Raw genomic sequence first — 20,239 nt, forward strand, 5'->3', positions numbered from 1 at the left:
TCAGGTTGCCAATCACTAGATGAGAGAACACACCTTGCTGGGACCACGCTAACACGTTTGATTTAAGGCCTCATCTGTTTCCATTCTCTGCTGCCTTCTCCTCCTTCTGCTTTTTAATGTTTAAAAAAAAGTTGGCCAAACTCAAGATTGGCAAGAAGGATGAGTGGGAAGGGAACATAATTAGTGAGTAATCCTTAGTCTTCTCTGTGAAGTTATTTTTGTTGTCCTTCCAACCTCCAAATAACAGCTGGGAGGGAAGAGTGGGGAAGAAATGGGTAAGCTGATTATCAAGAGAATCTTTTGCTTGATTGGAAAAAGAATAAGTGTCCCAGGAGAAAGTGACAGACTCCTATAAATGCTTCCCAGGGTAGCATTTTCCTTCAATATCTTAACACTCTGTTCTATTGGTGAACAAGAGAAGCAGCATTCCGTGGCTGGAAGTGGGCAAGTTCACTTCCTTCTTTGTTCTGGGAATGAACCACAGGGTGACATCGAACAGTGAAAACTGGAAATGTAGCCAGTGCGGCACTGAACTGACATCTACATATCTCTATTTATTTAACTCACGTTTTAAATTACATCCCACTTGGAAATTTGTTGGCAAAGACTGAGAAACTGCGTTTGTTAGTGATTGATACTGATAAGTCTATACACACAGTTTTACATACATATCCACACACATATGCTTTATGGGAATGTTTACCTTTTGGCTCCTTGTGCTAGATGTTCTGACGATCAGCACTGCAGTCCCAAGAACAGCCCAGATGGTTGGTTCATGTTATACAAGCAAGTCTTCAAGCACCAGTGTTTATCAACCAACAACGCAGGCGTTGTGACTAAGACGGAATGATCAAGTCTCCAGGGCTGCCCTTGTTGACCCCGGGCTCAATGTGAGGGCCCACAAGCTGTCACATCTACACAGAGTGGGTGGCTGCAGCTGCTAAGCCTGGATGTCTGTCTGGGAGCTCACTGCCCCAGTCTTCCTGGCTGCCCATGTTCAACCTGGGAGCCGGTATTTCTTGTTCCAATGACCCACACGGTGTCCTCTGATAGGTGGGCCCAAGGGAACCTGAAAGAACCAGAGTTTTGTCGAGCCACACGCCAGGCTAAACTCACAGCCATCATGGTGCGAATGACCAGGCTGGATGCCCCTCCACTGCTGACCCAGAGCTTTGCAGTGATTAGACCCTCAGCTTGAGGGAAAGGCACCTCCAGTCACTGGGTATCATTGTCCCTACTCCGGGTTGGCAAGTTGTGAATGGAGATTCCACATGGAGACTGGAAGTTGCTACCTAAAAGCCCCACCTCTGAAGAGCCCAGAAGGGTGTACATCCAAGCAGGCTTCAATCTGCTTCCTGTTTTTGGCCAAGTGGGAGGAGGAACGTGGGAGAGCCCAGATCGTTCCCAGAGCTGAGGAGGGCCCTGACTCGGTGTGGCTCCTTTCTGAGTGAATTCTGCTGGCTCGGGCACAGACGCTCACAGCTGTATGAAGGGTGCCGCAGGGGGCATAATGGCCGCTGTGTGCGCCAGAGTACAAACCGTCCCACACAGGCCTGGGCCAGAGAAACAATGGGGCAACAAACAGCCTTCAGAACAATGCACTCATTTCCTGTCCTCACACTGTGCTGAATGAGGCTCGGTAGGCTGGTTCCACCTCACCAAGAGCCATCATTTGAGCAGCCCGTTGTTCATCAGGCATGACAGACACACAGACAAAGAAGAGAAATGACAAGCATTTGGGATGTTTCTTTTCTGCCCCCTGCAAAGCAAGATCTAAACTTTTTTTTTTTTTTAGGCCCAGATAAAACAGTGTGATAAAAACATTGGAGAGATGTTAGAAGCTATTTCAGTGTTAAGTCTTTCTGACATGAAATGCTTGTGATTCACTATCTCTGATAAAAATGTGGGTGTGAAGCTCTCTGGGTTTTTCTGCTTGTCGGCAAGCCAACTGGCTCTGCCATGACCTCACCTCTCTATGTCCTGCCTGAGCGCCCATTCTCCTACAGGACAAAGTCCCACTGGGAGTTGGTTTCAGATTGTTGTTTACTCACTAAGTCATGCCTTTTCATACTGTTCATGGGGTTCTCAAGGCAAGAATACTGAAGCGGTTTGTCATTCCCTTCACCAGTGGACCACATTCTGTCAGTCCTCTCCACTGTGACCCATCCGTCTTGGGTGGCCCCACACGGCATGGCTTAGTTTCATTGAGTTAGACAACGCTGTGGCCCATGTGATCAGATTGGCCTGTTGTCTGTAATTGTGGTTTCAGTCTGTCTGCCCTCTGTTGCCCTCTCTCAGGGCCTACCATCTTACTTTCTCTTACCTTGGATGTGGGGTAACTCTTCACAGCTGCTCCAGCAAAGCACAGCCCAGATATGTCATATTTGCTGGCATATTGAGTGCAGCACTTTCACAGCATCATCTTTCAGGATCTGAAATAGCTCAACTGGAATTCCATCACCTTCACTAGCTTTGTTCGTAGTGATACTTCCTAAGGCCTACTTGACTTCACATTCCAGGATGTCTGGCTCTAGGTGAGTGGTCACACCATCGTGATTATCTGGGTCGCGAAGACTTTTTGTACAGTTCTTCTGTGTATTCTTGTCACCTCTTCTTAATATCTTCTGATTCTGTTAGGTCCATACCATTTCTGTCGTTTATTGAGCCCATCTTTGCATGAAATGTTCCCTTGGTATCTCTAATTTTCTTGATGAGATCTCTAGTCTTTCCCATTCTGTTGTTTTCCTCTATTTCTTTACATTGATCACTGAGGAAGGCTTTCTTATCTCTCCTTGCTATTCTTTGGAACTCTGTATTCAGATGCTTATATCTTTCCTTTTCTCCTTTGCTTTTCGCTTCACTTGTTTTCACAACTATTTGTAAGGCCTTCTCAGACAGCCATTTTGCTTTTTTGTATTTCTTTTTCTTGGGGATGGTCTTGATTCCTGTCTCCTGTACAATGTCACAAACCTCTGTCCATAGTTCATCAGGCACTCTATCAGATCTAGTCCCTTAAATCTATTTCTCACTTCCACTGTATAGTCATAAGGGATTTTATTTAGGTCATGCCTGAATGGTCTAGTGGTTTTCTCCACTTTCTTCAATTTCAGTCTGAATTTGGCAATAAGGAGTTCATGATCTGAGCCACAGTCAGCTCCCGGTCTTGTTTTTGCTGACTGTATAGAGCTTCTCCATCTTTGGCTGCAAAGAATATAATCAATCTGATTTCAGTGTTGACCATCTGGTGATGTCCATGTGTAGAGTCTTCTCTTGTGTTGTTGGGAGACAGTGTTTGCTATGACCAGTGAGTTCTCTTGGCAAAACTCTATTAGCCTTTGCCCTGCTTCATTCTGTACTCCAAGGCCAAATTTGCCTGTTACTCCAGGTGTTTTTTGACTTGTTACTTTTGCATTCCAGTCCCCTATAATGAAAAGGACATCTTTTTTGGGTGTTAGTTCTAGGACAACAGACTGGTTCCAAACAGGAAAAGGAGTACGTCAAGGCTGTATATTGTCACCCTGCTTATTTAACTTATATGCAGAGTACATCATGAGAAATGCTGGGCTGGAAGAAGCACAAACTGGAATCAAGATTGCCAGGAGAAATAAAAATAACCTCAGATATGCAGATGACATCACCCTTATGGCAGAAAGTGAAGAACTAAAGAACCTCTTGATGAAAGTAAAAGAGGAGAGTGAAAAAGCTGGCTTAAAGCTCAACATTAAGAAAACTAAGATCATGGCATCCGGTCCCATCACTTCATGGCAAATAGATGGGGAAACAATGGAAACAGTGGCTGACTTTATTTTTCTGGGCTCGAAAATCACTGTAGATGGTGATTGCAGCCATGAAATTAAAAGACGCTTACTCCTTGGAAGGAAAGTTATGACCAACCTAGGTAGCATATTAAAAAGCAGAGACATTACTTTGTCAACAAAGTCCGTCTAGTCAAGGCCATGGTTTTTCCTGTGGTCATGTATGGATGTGAGAGTTGGACTGTGAAGATAGCTGAGTGCTGAAGAATTGATGCTTTTGAACTGTGGTGTTGGATAAGACTCTTGAGAGTCTCTTGGACTGCAAGGACATCCAACCAGTCCATCCTAAAGGAGATCAGTCCTGGGTGTTTATTGGAAGGACTGATGTTGAAGCTGAAACTCCAATACTTTGGCCACCTCATGCAAAGATCTGACTCATTTGAAAAGACCCTGATGCTGGGAAAGATTGAGGGCAGGAGGAGAAGGGGACGACAGAGGAAAAGATGGTTGGATAGCATCATCGACTCAATGGACATGGGTTTGCACGGACTCCGGGAGTTGGTGATGGACAGGGAGGCCTGGCGTGCTGCGGTTCATGGGGTCGCAAAGAGTCGGACAAGACTGAGTGGCTGAACTGAACTGAACACTAAGTCATGTCTGAGTCTTTGCAACTTCATGGACTGTAGCTCTACAGGCTCCTCTGTCCATGGGATTTCCCAGGCAACAATACTGGAGTGGGTTGCCATTTCCTTTTCCAGGGGCTCTTCCTGACCCAGGGATAGAACCCGAGTCTTCAGCACTGGCAGATGGATTCTTTACCTCTGAGCCACCATAAAAGCCTTAACTTGAAATAGCTCCCCGATAATGACGATGATAGTAACAATAACCAACAGGTACTAAAGCACTTATTAAGTAGCAGGCCTAGTTCTAACTCCCTGAACCCTCACCAGAACCTTGTGAGGTAAGTACCATTCTTGGTTTCATTTTACAGATAAGGAAACTGAGGCATGGAGAGGGTGAACAACTTTCCTTTTGGCCATGCCACATGGCTTATGGAATGTTAGTTCCTTGACCGGGGATCAAACCAGCACCGCCTGCAGGGGAAACGGGAAGTCCTAACCACTGGACCACCAGGGAAGTCCGAGGTTGACTAACTTGCCCAAGTTCATAACTTGCCTTATCAGATACATACCCAGCATCTCTGTGAAGCCACCTGTGCAGGTAATCTCCTCCTCCCCATGTCTGTGATGGAATGGCATCCATAGCTCTTGCATGGGACAGGCACGTCTCAAGGGGGCATTGAGAGGGCTTCCAGGGCAGGCAGTGTTTTGAGGAGATACAAGAGAGGAAGGGGGAAGAAGCCTTGTTAATCTGAGTAGGGAAGGCATTTGGAGCGGCAACCCCAAAAGGCTGCTTATATTCATGTCTGCCAATTATTCAAACACAAGGAGACCCTCCATGGATCCGTTCAGAAGGCCATGCCCCACACGTAGAGTGCTCCTGAGTGTTGCGGCTGGCCGGGCTGACCGTGAGCATCCAATATGCCTCTAGACTGCTGATGACGGTAGGAGGGTTTCAGAAGGCTCAGATAGTGGCAACAGGAAAGGAGAGGGCAGACTGGGGGACATCACTTAAGACAGAAATGTGCCCGTGAGACTCTGGACCTGAAAGAGCCTTTAGACATGGTCCAGCCACTGCCTCATTTTGTAAGTGAAGGGCTGGGAGGCTCAAGGGTGAAACCCCAGCAAAACCAAGGTCCGCTATCTCCACCTGCAGAAAAGAACAGACCAGGAACTTCCCTGGCGGTCCAGTGGTTAAGACTAGCCTTCTAAATCAGGGGATCTGGGTTTGATCTCTGGTCAGGCAGTGAAGATCCCACATGATTTGTGGCCTAAAAACCAAAACATCAAAACAAAAAAAGAAGCAGTATTATAACAAATTCAATAAAGACTTTAAAAATAGTCCACCTCAAAAAATCTTAAAGAGAACAAAACAAGTTAGAACTATTTGTCAAATACTCACTGAAGCCCAAATGCTGTGCTAATTGATGTCCTGGCAAAAATATAACAGGAAGGAGACTGAAGACACGATTCCTCCCTTCTCAAGGCTTACAATTTCCCTGGGGATACACACGATCCATAAAATGGACCACTGGTCAAAAGAGACCACTTGACTCTTTCCTCAACTCTTCACTTGTGAATCCAGTCACAGTAAGAACAGAGGAGACATGAGTTCAAGGGAGGATCAGGTTAGAGCGGTGGAACCTGCAAAGGGCTTCTATTAATAGAAGTGCACCTGGCTTCCTACTGAGGTAGACAAGAGGGCTGTGAATTTGTAGAGAGAAAGTAAAAAACATGCAACGTGGAAATAAATACCTCTTGTGCCAAAGGACAAAGGAGCCATCAGTGAGAGCCACCCACACAGGCAGCAAACAGGCTTGTCTGGCGGGCATAGAGAGTGCGTGTCTACAAGTGGTGGGAAATGATGTCATGAACTGAAACTGGCATTAAAAGCGTTTGTTACACCATGAGGCAGCTGGCCCTCAGGAACCTGCCCTGCTTTCATGGCGCTGAGGAACAAACCAGTCGTAGGCAATACCACGAGATGGGTCCATGCATCGTTTCCCAATACATCACTACCGTAGCAACCAGGAAGTGACCTAATGGTGTCGGGAATGGTGATGGCGCTTCTCACTGTCATCCAGGCGTGATGCTGGGCTTACACGATACATTGAGTAAGACAGACACAGCCCTGATGGGGTGTGTGCTTTTCACAGGTGTGTTGAGTCATAGGCGTTCAGCAGAAAGTCAGCACTTTTTATGTCATTCAAAAGTAAGGAGGTCTAGCAATACTCAGCTGCAGTAAATAATCAATGTATCTCATGGATGTTTAAATGCTCTGGGTTTATCCTGCCCTGTCACCAACTCCAGTGGAGAGACAGGCCTCCACGCGTCACTCTTCCTGCTCTGTCGGCGGGGAGTGGAGTAGTGTGTGGTGGCCGTCTTGTGTGGTACCCCCATTTCTAGATGTGTGGCCTCCTTGTAGAGGTTGTGGAAGAAAAACTTCGCCTGCCATACAGCACTGGCATACAGGAGGTGTATCAGGTGGCTGCTGTAACAAACTGTTACACATTCAGTGACTTAAAATAATATGAATGTGTTATTTTGCAGTTCTGGAAGCCAGAAGTTCAAAACAACTCTGACCAGACTAAGTCAAAAGGCTTCTTTTTTTAAAAAAAAAACATGTATTTATTTGGCAGATTCGGGCCTTAGCTGTGGCACTTGGGATCTTCATTGTGTCCTGTGGGCCCTTACATCATGGTACACAGCCTCTCTCATTGCAGCGCGCACAAGCCCAGTTGCTCGTCGCACGTGGGACCCTAGTTCCCTGACCAAGGATCGAGCCCAAGTCCCTTGCATTGCAAGGTGGATTCTTAGCCACTGGACCACCAGGGAAATCCCCAAGGTGTTTCTTTTAGAAGCTCTACGGGACAATCCATTTCCTCGCTGGTTCCAGTTTCTAGAGACATCCTCCATTTCTCGGCTGATGGCCTCTTCCTCCACCTTCAGAGCCCGCAGTGGAGCATCTCCAAATTTCTCTGCCTCTGACCTCTCCCTGTACCATCACATCCTTCTCTGAGTCTGACTCTTCTGCTCGTCTCTAATGAAGACCCTTATGGTTACAATGGGTCCACCTGAACAATCCAGGATAATCTTCCTGTCTTAACATCCTTAATTTAAAATCAGCTGCAAAGTCCCTTTTGCCACGTGTGGCAATGTACTCACGTGAGGGCGTGGATATCTTTGGGGGACCATCGTTCTGTTGATGGCACTAGGAATAGATGAACTGCACATCGCACAGACATCAGCACTTCCTTCTAGAGCCCTTGCTCACCATGTGACCTTGCCTAGATTGTCTTCCTACTGAACACCTCTGCCCTGAACCTTCTATACATTCAATGACATTTGACTTCACCAAGCGGCCTCTCTGTATGGGAGCAGCTTTAGCAGTCTGGACCCAGAGAGAAGCCCAGTGTTTGATGCAAGTAAACATCTCAAGCCATCTCTTCTTCTCAAGTTAATTATAAGCATCTCCATGTGTGCTATTGCCTATACGTTTACCAGTTTCCTATTAATGAATTTTTCCTCACAGCTACACAATGAGGAGGCCTATCTGTCTCTTCTGGGTTTATAGATGAATAAAAGCAAGGCCTGGAAAGGACCGGCTGGGCCTGGAAGTAGAGCTCAGTGATACAGAAGTCAGAATTACTTGGGTTTGGAATTTTGGCTTCAGCATTTCATGCCTTTGCCTCTAACTGAAAGAGTGGAACCTCTCAGGTCTATCTTGTTTAAGTTACAGCTTAAATACAAGATCAAAATTCTTTTATTAGTCCTCTGTTGGCACAAGCCCTTTTTATGGGCTTTGAACAAAGCTGTGTAACCCTGGGTAAGCGATTTAATCTCTCTGATACTCATTCCCTTATCTCTGAAGTGGAGATGCCAATTCCTACCTCTGAGTTTTGTGCTAAATAATTACATTGAGTTACTGTTAAGTTCTCGCATAGCCCTTGATCACAGTGTGTGTGTGTGAGCGTGCTTAGTCACATCCAACTCTTTGTTACCCCCATGGACTCCTCTGTTCATGGGATTTCCCAGGCAAGAATGCTGGAGTGGGTAGCCATTTCCTCCTCCAGATCTTCGTGGCCCAGGGATCGAACCTGAGTCTCCTGCGTCTCCTGCACTGGCAGGTGAATTCTTTACCCGTTTGCCACCTGGGAAGCCCCACGATAGCTGCAGCCAAATCTTTCATGAAATGTCAACACTCTCAATGTCTGGGCTTAAATCTTTCCTGAGATGCTTTGTTATGCTCATGACAGATCTCTTTTGAATTCAATTACAAGGATTTGTGCAATCACTCAGTAGCTATATACTATTAGTCATTTTCTCAGATATTGATGATATTCTTCACATAACAGAGCCAAAATTCTTACTAAAGATAAGAAAAATTACATTGATTTCTTTTTCCAGTCAACCAGTTCTGTCTTTCAATATTAGGAAATTAGATAAATCATAGCAGTTTTCATTGAAAAATCTTATAGATTAGTACTGAGTTATCTGTTGTTTTGTAATTTATTTGGTGAGTATTGTTTCTAGTATAATATATGTAATATATATATGTAACTGTTTTATATATATATATATAAAACTACATATATATATATATATATATATATGTAACTGGATATCTTGTTACATTTAAATCTTATTGTGTTAAGGGCCCCATCCTTAATCACTTTCTTGGCCAAATTATTATGCAATTTTTTCATATAAAAATGGAAATACTAAAATGAATTTACATCTATCTATAGGATGCTTGTTAAGAAAAAATTATTTTAGTTTTTTATGTTTCAAACTTAAAGCACCTTAACAGAAATCAAACTGCTCTTTCAAAGTCTTCTTAATTTATTCCAGATACTGTCAGTGGGAAGACATGTATTTCTATCTCTGTAATCAAGGTGTGCTACTGCCTGCTGTTCATCATCTCGTATTTTCCCACGTGGCTAGCTAGTACTTTGTAATCTTTAAGAATCTGTGCAAGCAGGCATATATTCAATTATGTATTATGATGACTGAATAGTCAATTCCTTCACTAATCTTATTAGTAGGGAAATGAGGGCACATCATCTTTCTGTGGCAGATCTCATCTTCTGGTTTCTGAAAGTGGCCACAGCAATACATATGCCATCTCACTTGATTTTCTCTTTTTTTGGTGGCACCGTGTGGCATGGGGGATCTAGTTCCCTGACCAGGGATCAAATCTATGCCTCCTGCATCAGAAGTGAGGAGTCTTAACCACTGGACTGGACAGGGAAGTCCCTCAGTTGATTTTCTTACAATATTATGTTGCTATTCTTTTCCTTTTTTAAAGAAAGAAATCACATTTTATTTATTTATTTGGCCGTATCTCATGGCTTGTGGGATCTTAGTACCCCCAACAGGGATCAAACCCAGAACTCCTGCAGTAAAAGCAGGAAATCTTGCTATTTGTCCCGAGTGGTGGCAATCTGTGTTCCCTCCCCTTGAATGCAGGAAAATCCCTGTATCTGCTTTGACTCACAGAACGTGATAGTAGCGAGCCTGTCACATAAGCAGCGATACAGCATCCACCTGCTTCTGTCTCTGCACTTGCCTTGGGGACCCGGCCGCCATGTTGTGAGGAAGTCCACACCACATGGAGACACCACACAGAATTCCAGCCTTAGCTGGGGTGCAGGCTAAAGGCCAACATCAACCACAAGACAGGCCTTCAGATCACAGCCACCCACAGAACTTTCTGCAATTATGGATATTTTCTGTTTGTGCTTACTATCATATGAGGCCATGGAGCAACTACAATGTAGTTGGTGTGAATGAAAAGTAAATTTTAAATTTAACTTCATTCAAATTCAAGTAACTGCATGTGGCTAATGGCTGCCACACTGGACAGATTAGCCCTCAGCCTTTGCATCTTCTTGCAGAAGCAACCACCATCATGGAGCAGAAACGAGCCATCCCTACTGGGCTCTCTCCATACTCCTAGATCTTGGAAGCATGCAAGATAAGAAATAATTACTGTTGGTTTAAGCCACTCAGTTTTGGGGTGATTTGTTATTCAGCTGTTGATAATGAATACACTCTATTTCACTTGATTTTTTTGTTCTCTATAGCAAATAAAGATATGCAAGCCTCTTTCATCTTGTGTGCATGTGTGTGTGTGTGGCTATGCTGGGTCTTTGTTGCTGTGAGTGGACTTTCTCTAGTTGCAGCAAGTGAGGGCTACTCTCTGGTTGTGGTTCGAGGGCTTCTCATTGCAGTGGCTTCTCTTGTTGCAGAGCATTGGCTCTAGGGCTCAGGCTTCAGTGGTTGGGGCAGAAGTAAGAAGTCTTAACCACTGGACTGGCCAGACTTAGCTGCTCTGTGGCATGTGGGATCTTCCCAGACCAGGGATCCAACTGGTGTCCCCTGCACTGGCAGGAGGCTTCTTACCCACTGGACCCCTAGGGAAGTCCCCACAAGCCTCTTCCACCTTTCAAAAGCCATCTAGCTATGTTTTCTCTTCAGAGCCAGATTTCTTGAACAAGTTGCCTACACTTCACCATCCTTACTCATAGCTTACTCATTAGTCAACACCCACTAGGATCTGGATATGGATGAGGTCACAGTAACACTAGTTCAGGCTTATTCCTCTCACTTGGAAAATGTGGTACTCCAGCATCCATCCCGTCTTTTTCCCTACCTATTTCTGAGTAAATCTCACTCTGGCAGAAAAAGCCACCTCAGGCTTGCCTGGTGGCTCAGCTGGTAAAGAATCTGCCTGCAATGCAGGAGACCCCAGTTCAATTCCTGGATCAGGAAGATCCTCTGGAGAAGGGATAGGTTACCCACTCCAGTATTCTTGGGCTTCCTTGGTGGCTCAGACAGTAAAGAATCCACCACAATACAGGAGACCTGGGCTCGATCCCTGGGTTGAGAAGATCCCCTGGAGGGCATGGCAACCCACTCCAGTATTCTTGCCTGGTGAATCCCCATGGACAGAAGAGCCTGGCGGGCCTCAGCCCTTTGGGTTGCAAAGAGTCAGACATGACTGAGCAACTAAGCACAGCACTCAGCACTCCTGGATGAGAAATTGCTAAAAACAAACAAACAAAAAATGCACCGTTTTCTGGTAGACTAGTAAAAGATACCCCTTTAAGACACCCTTACCTGAAGCCTGACACAGTCCGAGGCTGAACAAGTGGAGTGTGGGTGGATTTCAGCCTCTCCTCCCCCCACCCCCTGCCCCAGGGCCAGCCATCCTCACCCAGGGCACCAGCATCGTGGACGGCATGATCCAGGTGACTGCTATGTTTCTGGGGCACCCAGAGCTTTCTCACACATGGTCATCAACACTCATCTCATGGGGGTGCTCTGGCCCCTTGTGGACACCTGTGGCCCATGAAGTCTCTTGAGGGGACATCTCATGAAGCACCCTGGATGTGGACCCCCTTCCCAGCCCAAGAGCTCCCCCAACTCTTCCCATCCCAAGATCAAAATCCTTGGGATCTTCAAAGGGAAATGTCTTCCTAGGACTCCTCCCTGTGGTAAAGCTGCACCAGGATCCTCGGTGAAATGCAGGGACCCACCCGGCTGCCCCACTGTGTAGCACGAAGACTACTAGGGAAACAGCTCTTCCTGCTGGCGTCAGATCCACTCACGGGGTATGACTGGGGCCACGGGCCACACAGCCCTCCCTACCACATCCTCCTTCCTTACTCTGTACACGTCCCAGCATCAACTCCCAGAGTCCCTCCTGTGATTCTCTTTTCCCTTCACAAAGCTCGCTGGCCCACCAGGCCTCAGATGTCATCAGGGGACCCAAAGGAACTTTATGATGGTAAACTCCCAAATGCTATTTTTTTCCCAAATTAGCCAGACATCTGGGTGGAGAGTGTGGTTTAGGGTTTCAATTTCCTAGAACACAGTAACTCGATTACAAAAATGGGGCGATATTTCCATGACAGCAGGTCTTCAGAAGTGGGATGGGTTACCTTCCGTCTCCGCTGGGCAGATCGAAGTTCATGGCACAGGAGGCTGAGGAGGTGGCTGTGTTCACAGTTTCTGCAGGCCTGAGACACGGCAAAACAAGTGATACCCAAAGATATCCAAAGGTTAAAAACAATAAAATTCTGTAAAGCAATTATCCTTCAATAAAAAAATAAGTTAAAAAGACACATTAGGATATGACCCTCACATAGTTCAGCTTGGGGGTACCTGGTTCAGTATGTGAAATGTTCCAGCTCAGTAAGGGCCAGTTTATACCAAAGGTTTCTGATCTGTTTCAAAGATCCCAAAGTATTAGTACTATGTTGATTGTAACCAAATGCAAATTTTTCTAGGGAAACATGCCACACATTTTTCCCCCTTATTACTCAGCTTTGGGACACTAAATTAATAAATGCAATGGTTGTTAATCAGATGATAAGCTTTTACATTTTTGGTCTAGGTTGAATAAACTCAGTGGTACTAAACAGATTAGAGTTTTCAAGAGAAAAGAAAATAATATTCTTCCCAAGATGACGTTCTTGGATATCACTGTTAAAATGTTGTCTGACTGGAAAACATTTCAGGAATGATTACCTTTCTTGTGTGTTTAATGAATTTTTCTTTTTCACTATTAACTCTCATAATTCCTTCTCAAAATCTTGTGATGTAGATCAATTTCCTTTCTAATCTGAATAAACTTACAGTCCTCAAACATGATACTGATGTTTACTAAAATTCAACATTTTCAAGAAAATCTTTCAATCATACATACTTTCTGGCTAATTTTATATTTAAAATCAAATGTCTTTAGATTTTCCTAGGTCCTCTGATATAAATGTGGCATAGTGGGAAATTATATATAGAAGATTCATGTTGATAGTTCAAGAAACTGGCCAGTTAGACCGAATTTTCAACCTATAACTTGGATACCGATTCTTCTGTAGAACAAAGCTAGAAAGAATTCCCTCTGCCTGCTGGCCCCTTGGGATAGCTGGGTGTGGTTTATTTTCTTCTCTGACTGGAACAAAGATATGCAGGAAAATCTTCTTTCTACAACTCAAATTCCTTGTTCTTACAAACAAGCTTAAGAAGAGAGAGAGAGAAAAAAAAAAAGCAGCAGATCAAGCCTGGCTTAATCGTTTGCTTATATTGGTGCATATACTGGATTTTTTCCAGGTTAACAAAAATAAAGCCACAGGGAAGACATATGCAGCCGTATATTTAAGCTACTGGCTCACACACAGTTTACTGGCTGCAAGTATATAAAAGATGTGAAGGCGGAAGAAAAACAGTAAGCAGTTATGAGACATAACAAGTTTTCTTATTCTTTATTACTTTAAAGGAAGCTGGAACCCGATAACAATACACCACATACAGTTCAGAACCAAACAAAGGCTGCTTAGTTATTTATTTTGCATTTGCTCCTTTTAGGAAGTGAGGAAAAAACAGCTCTACTGGCACTCAAGTTTATTTTCAATTAAAATCCCCATAAATTAGACAACCTCTCATAAAACAGTGGAAATGGAAAAAAATGTTATTCAGAAAAAAACTTTTAAGTATCCTAGTTTTCTGTAGCGCACTGGGTTATGTGATCAGCCTCATAAGGCCACTTAAAAAAGTATTCAGCCTCTGTATTCTTCTTTAGGATAATACATAATAGTGCCTGGCCCTCTGACGGAAATACAAGCACAATTTATACTTGCCCAGTTTCAAGCACTGAAAACACCTTCCCCTCCCCCCCGCAATTTTGCTATTTGCTCACGTCTCAAGCGCATAAACGAGTGCTGCTGAGAGACCAGGGTCCTTGCTGCCATTGTGTTTTTTCTATTTAAAATTCAGAGTATTAAACACAGTTGAGTACATCCACGCATACATGACATACCGTTATCACATACCGGAAGCTCCAATCAAGAGCACTGGGCAAAGGCCCATTTCATAACATCATTAAGATGCACTGAACGCTGCTGTTCAGAGAGGCTTTGTCAAAGCAGATCATAATGGCCTGTCAGAAGTCTGCAAACAGAAATTTATATTAAATTGTCCTTTTCCTTCTTTATTAGTATGGAATCTAGTTGCATTTCTAGTATATGGGCTCAGAGGTTCACTGAAAAGGCTTCTGGGTTTTAAGATTGTGAAATATCACCAAAATGAAGTACTAAAAAAAAAAAAAAAAACTTAACTGAAAAATATTTGAGTAAGTAGGTGCGGGTATAGTAATCAACCATAATGACTTTATCAAAACAAAAGAAGGAGTTTCTCAGGGGTGTGAAGGTGGACTGAACTTGTGAGTCACAAGGTGGAGTGTTTAATTTGGAACAAGTCAAATAAAAGCATTGCTTTCTTTTCCTTAAAAACCTTTGGGACTCTTTATGTTATGTTATAATCTCAGAAAAGAAAGCTCATTCATTAAAAAAAATTTTTTTTCCATTTTAAGTCCTGCTGAGTGAAGATGCCTGGGAGACATATTTTACATGCTGACTTCCTGAGTGTAGTCATTAAGTAGGATGTTATCTGGAGATGCGATGGTAAAATTTTACTTCTTTAGACTCTATGTTTTTCTTTGCCGTGTTCATTGATCACACATATGTGCTGAAACAATAAAGGATTTAAATGCATCAGCCTCTTAACAAAATAAGAAGTGCAGAAAATGGGATGCAGTAATATCTCCTACTTCATTACTCTTCATTTAAATACATATGAATTGGCCTGGCCAAAAAGTTCCTTTGGTTTTTAAGTAAAAATCAAAGATACAGTTTTCACCAAGAACTTTATTGAACAACATATTTGTTGTTTTGTTCCACTACTTTCTGCCATTTTTCAGGCAACTTCGTAACTCCGTCTTCTCAAAACTTTTTATCTTTCTGAGCAAAGGACTGTTGCGAGTGCCTTTTATAGCCTTCCAAGGAATTGTAATTTTTTTTTTTTCCATGAAGAGAATTTTGTAAAGACCAAAATAAATGGGCATCGAAGATGCAATGTCTGGTGAATACAGTGGATGTATCAGAACTTCTCAGCTAAGCTGGAACAGCTTTTGCCTGGTCATCAAAGAAACATCTTTGCGTTATCCTGCGTTATCCTGATGGAAGATAATGCATTTTCTGTTTGAGAGCTGCTTTCAGTTGGTCTAACTGGGTACAGTACTTGTTGGAATGAATCGTTTGGTTTTCCAGGAAAAGCTCATAATAGAGGATTCCCTGCAAATCCCACCATATACACAACATCACCTTCTTTGGATGAAGACTGGCATTTGGTGTGGTTGGTGATGATTCACTTTGGTTGCCCTCAAACCACTTCCATTCCACATTATTGTACAGTATCCACGTTTCATCACCCATCACAATTTGTTTTAAAGACAACATTTTCCTTATGTTTCAATAGAGAATCACATGTGGAAATATGGTCAAGAAGGTTTTTTGTTTTGCTAAACTTATGTGGAACCCAAACACCAAAGTGATCAGCATAACCAAGCTGATACAAATGGTTTTCAATGCTTGATTTGGATATTTTGAGTATGCTGGCTATTTCCCACATGGTATAACATTGATTATTCTCAATTAATGTCTTGATTTGATGGCTATCAACTTCAACTGGTCTACCCGACCATGGAGCACTGTCTAGCAAGAAATCTCTAGCACGAAACTTTGCAAACTGCACTAGACACATTTCACCAGTCACTGCACCTTCTCCATACACAGCGTAAGTCTTTTTCTGCGTTTCGGTTGTATCTTTACCTTTCTTGAAGTAATTAAACATAACATGTCAACAATGTTGCTTTTTTCTTCCATCTTCACTATTAAAATGGTCACACAAAAATTCACCAATTTTGATTTTTTTTAAAAAAGATGCACATTGATATGACAGCTGTCACAATACAATCTAACAAAACTGCTCTGAATGAAGTTAAAAACAACCAAGCACTACCAGGGCCATCTTATGGAAAAAGATGAACAAACTTTTTGGCCAACCCAATATGTATTTATTTATATGTGTATGTATTTGTATGTGAATGCATTATGTATACATATACATATTATGTATATGCACATACACATATATGTGTACACATGCAGATATCTGTAAAATCTAAAGAGACCCACTAAGGCAAAAATTTCTTCACTGAGTTTTGAGCTCTTTTCTGAACCTGGCTTTGTAGGTCTGTAACAACGAGATATATGCTGAGGGTTGTGGAATATAGGTAGTGGTGGAGACAGCATATCCTACTGGTGAAGTTACAGCTTCTACAGTGAACAGAGAAACAGCTGTAGTAAACACAGGTACTGACTTTCCTTTGATCCTTTTTGGGTAGCCAGAAATGTGTCAGAAGTATTTTGATGGCAAGCAACAGAAATGGCGCTGGGTTAACGTAAGCAAAGCGGTGGGGGGTGCAGGGGGCTATTACTGGTAGGAGACTGGGGTAGCTCGCAAAGGCAGAGGAGTGCAGCAACTGGAAGCCAGAAACAGGCTCCAGAAACCAGCCCAGGCCTAGGCCCCAAACCCCTTGGTCTCTGTGGCTCTTGGTTTAAGTTTCTAAATTCTAGGGGAGAGAGACAGACTGGTCCACTTTGGGTTAGATGTTTATCTCCAGATCATTCAGCAGTGGTCAGGGTCACACACCTAAGGGTCCATGTCTATAGCCATTTCTCCCAAGGGGAAAGAGTTATGAGCTACAAGCCAGTGTAATTGGAGGCTTCTAGATCTCAAGCACTGACACTAAACAGTTTATTGAGTATTGACTGTTAGTATGGTCAATGGAGACACAGTTGATGACGATGGAGAAAACTCTGCAGCAAGCTGTCTTTCTGCTTATTTCCTTCGTACAAAATAGAGACAATCATAACTGCTTCCATCATCCTAATATCAACCTTGCTGGGCAGTGGTGGGAATTCACTGAGACTAAGAATGCCAAGTGCCCGGAACATTCCTGACACAGAAGACACTCAATATGTCTTCATTATGGCTATGGCTATTTTTAAAATCTGTTAAATTGGTATCATTGCAATGTTCTTGTGAAAACGGAGTTAGGGATTTGCATGCAAGACTTACATTTAGATCTCTGAAGTATTCATTGTAATCTAAGGCATAACCCACCACAAATAAGTTTGGAATCTCAAATCCAGCATCTGAACAGAGAGAGGGAGGGGAAAAAGAACACAATTTAAATAACATAAAAATAAAGCCACCATAAGCTGTTGTTAGCACTTAAAGTGTGAGGACCTTCCATTAGGCAGAAGTAAGTGAGAAAAGTGACAGACAACGCGTAAGATGAACCCAGCAGGACCTGGGCCAGAGTGACTACTCAGGGAGACAGGACAAACTAATAAACAGACAGGGAAAAATGACTGCAATCCTTGTAGACAGAGCTGAGAAAGGGCTCAGGATGCCCCGTGGAAAACAAGAAGTATGCCTGAGTCAGGCATATAGCACTGCTTTTTCAAAGCAAGCAGTATCCAACGATATCATGCCAAAGGAAACACTGCAAAAAGCATGAAGTGCAGTTCAATCAGAAGGCATCCCAATGCTGTAATATGTGAATAGGGACAGGCTGTTGCAATAGGAAGCCATCCTCCCACCGCACTCAGTGTCCTCGGCTGGATAAAGGGCTAGAAAGCAAAACCTGACAGACAAGGTGAAAGGAGACAGGACCGTTCAGCTTGAGGAAGACATGCTGAGGGTTGCTCCAAGGCTGGTCTTTGAATCCACATGCAGATGATAGCAATTAACTCTCTGTCTCCACCGCAGGCAGGATGAGACTGTGCATGTGTGCTCAGTCACTCAGTTGTATCGGATTCTTTGGGACCCCGTGGACTGTAGCCTGCCAGGTTCCTCTGTTCATGGAATTTTCCAGGCAAGAATACTGGAGTGGGTTTGCCATTTCCTTCTCCAGGGGATCTTTCCAACCCAGGGCTCGAACCCACGTCTCCTGCATTTGCAGGAAGATTCTTTTCCACTGAGCCACAGCCCATTAAGGTACTCAGGTTAAGTAAAAAAATGAATATACTGAAAGATGATTTTTATTAAAAAGGAATTTTTAAAAAGATTTTTTAATGTGCACCATTTTAAAAGTCTTTATTGAATTTGTTTCAGTATTGCTTCTGTTTTATGTTTTGTTTTTTTGCCCATGAGGCATGTGGGAATCTCAGATTCCCAACCAGGGATCTAACCTGGCAAAGTCTTAATCACTAGACCGAAGGAAGTCTCTGAAAAGGATTCTTAAGGAGCATGAAATAGTTCTTCTTCCTCAGATTTTAAAACTGAATAAATGTGCCTATAGCCCAGTGATTTTTCAAATTCTTTCCAGTGTTGGGGAATCCTCTGTTAGTTTATTATAGTATTACAAATGAGAGATGTACTTGCTTACTTTTACAAAACAGTACTTTGGCATAGCCAGTGGACTTACAGCACAGAGAAAGTTACCTCTGTGGTTGACTACTCACCTCCTCGTTGGTCCTTCTGATCAAGGATGCTTTCACATGGAGAAACCACCTGGTTACTGCTCGCAGAAAGTGCTAGAGGGGAGGGACTTGTTTTTCTAAGGATTGCATTGTGTGTCACTGTTAGAAAGCCCTTTTGAGCCCTCCAAACTGTAGGTTTCTTGAGAAAAATAATCAGAGGAGAAGCAGAGCAGAAGAAAAGGTGTCCGAAGATACAAGTGTCATTGAGCACAGAGGAGAAAGTCAACTATGAAAAAGGACCAAGAAGTACAAAGCCTCAGAAATAGGGAAGAAAGACAAAAAAACAAAGATTCTGAGCTAGCTAAAAGAATATTAGCAACTCCCAGGAACCCCTGGTTGTAAAGATAATGATGACTTTACAGCGAGTAACGCAATCTCTACAATGGGCATGGGCAACTCAGACTGGGAAAAGTTGGTTCCAAAGGTCAAGCCTTCAAAGCTGTCATGGAGTAAAGAATCTTGAACCAGCAGGTCAGGAGAACAGCCAGGAAAGAGTTGACTGGTCTCTAGCTGGTAAGTGAGTGCAGTTCCTACCCTTATATTTGCGATTGCAGATGCTACTTACAGATGGAGTGCAAGAGTAAGAGCCATGATAGTAATCAGATTGCCTGGGCTCAACAGTGACTGTACACGTACAGCTTTGTGACCCAGCAAGCTCTTTAACCTGGCTGGGTTCAGTTTCATCATCTGTAAAATGGGCACAGCAATAGCACCTACTTTAGAGAAAGCTGTGAGGATTAAACATGTTCATCGCTTTGCAGCTCTTAAAACGGAGTCAGACACGCCAAAATCTCTATGTCTGTGAGTCTTCTTCCATTTTGTAAATAAGTTCATCTGCAACTTATTTTTTAGATTCCATATATAAGGACCTACTGTATAGCACAGGGAACTATATTCATTAATTTGTAATAACCTATAAGGGACAAGAATCTGAAACAGAATATGTATGTATACAAATGGGCTTCCCAGGTAGCTCAGTGGTAGAATCTGCTTGTTAACGCAGGAGAGGTGGGTTCGATCCCTGAGTCTGGAAGATTTCCTGAAGTAGGAAATGGCAATCCAGTATTCTTGCCTGGGAAATCCCATAGACAGAGGAGCTTTGTGGGCTACAGTCCATGGGGTGGCAAAGAGTTGGACATGACCAAGCATGCATGCGTGTATCCAAATATATAACTGAAGCACTGTGCTGCACACCAGGAAATTAACATGACATTATAAATCAATTACACTTTAATTTTTTAATTAAAAAAATTAATCTCTTACTGCTGCTGCTGCTGCTGCTGCTAAGTCACTTCAGTTGTGTCCAACTCTGTGCAACCCCATAGACGGCAGCCCACCAGGCTCTGCTGTCCCTGGGACTCTCCAGGCAGGAACACTGGAGTGGGTTGCCATTTCCTTCTCCAATGCATGAAAGCGAAAAGTGAAAGTGAAGTTGCTCAGTCATGTCCGACTCTTAGCGACCCCATGGAGT

General features: G+C 43.3%; 1 protein-coding gene across 1 annotated transcript in view; it reads right to left on the minus strand.

The window, feature by feature from the left end:
• PRTFDC1 (phosphoribosyl transferase domain containing 1) overlaps nucleotides 1-20,239 on the minus strand; it is a 130,730-nt gene that overhangs the window by 14,358 nt on the left and 96,133 nt on the right. Inside the window, 4 exon segments of the mRNA XM_070800832.1 lie at nucleotides 704-3,421; nucleotides 4,948-12,399; nucleotides 14,199-14,905; nucleotides 17,360-17,436. Of these exon segments, the coding sequence (XP_070656933.1) occupies nucleotides 14,858-14,905; nucleotides 17,360-17,436 (125 nt within the window). The 3' untranslated portion in view covers nucleotides 704-3,421; nucleotides 4,948-12,399; nucleotides 14,199-14,857.

The sequence above is a fragment of the Bos indicus genome, chromosome 13 (assembly GCF_029378745.1).
Source record: "Bos indicus isolate NIAB-ARS_2022 breed Sahiwal x Tharparkar chromosome 13, NIAB-ARS_B.indTharparkar_mat_pri_1.0, whole genome shotgun sequence".
Classification (NCBI taxonomy): Eukaryota; Metazoa; Chordata; class Mammalia; order Artiodactyla; family Bovidae; genus Bos; species Bos indicus.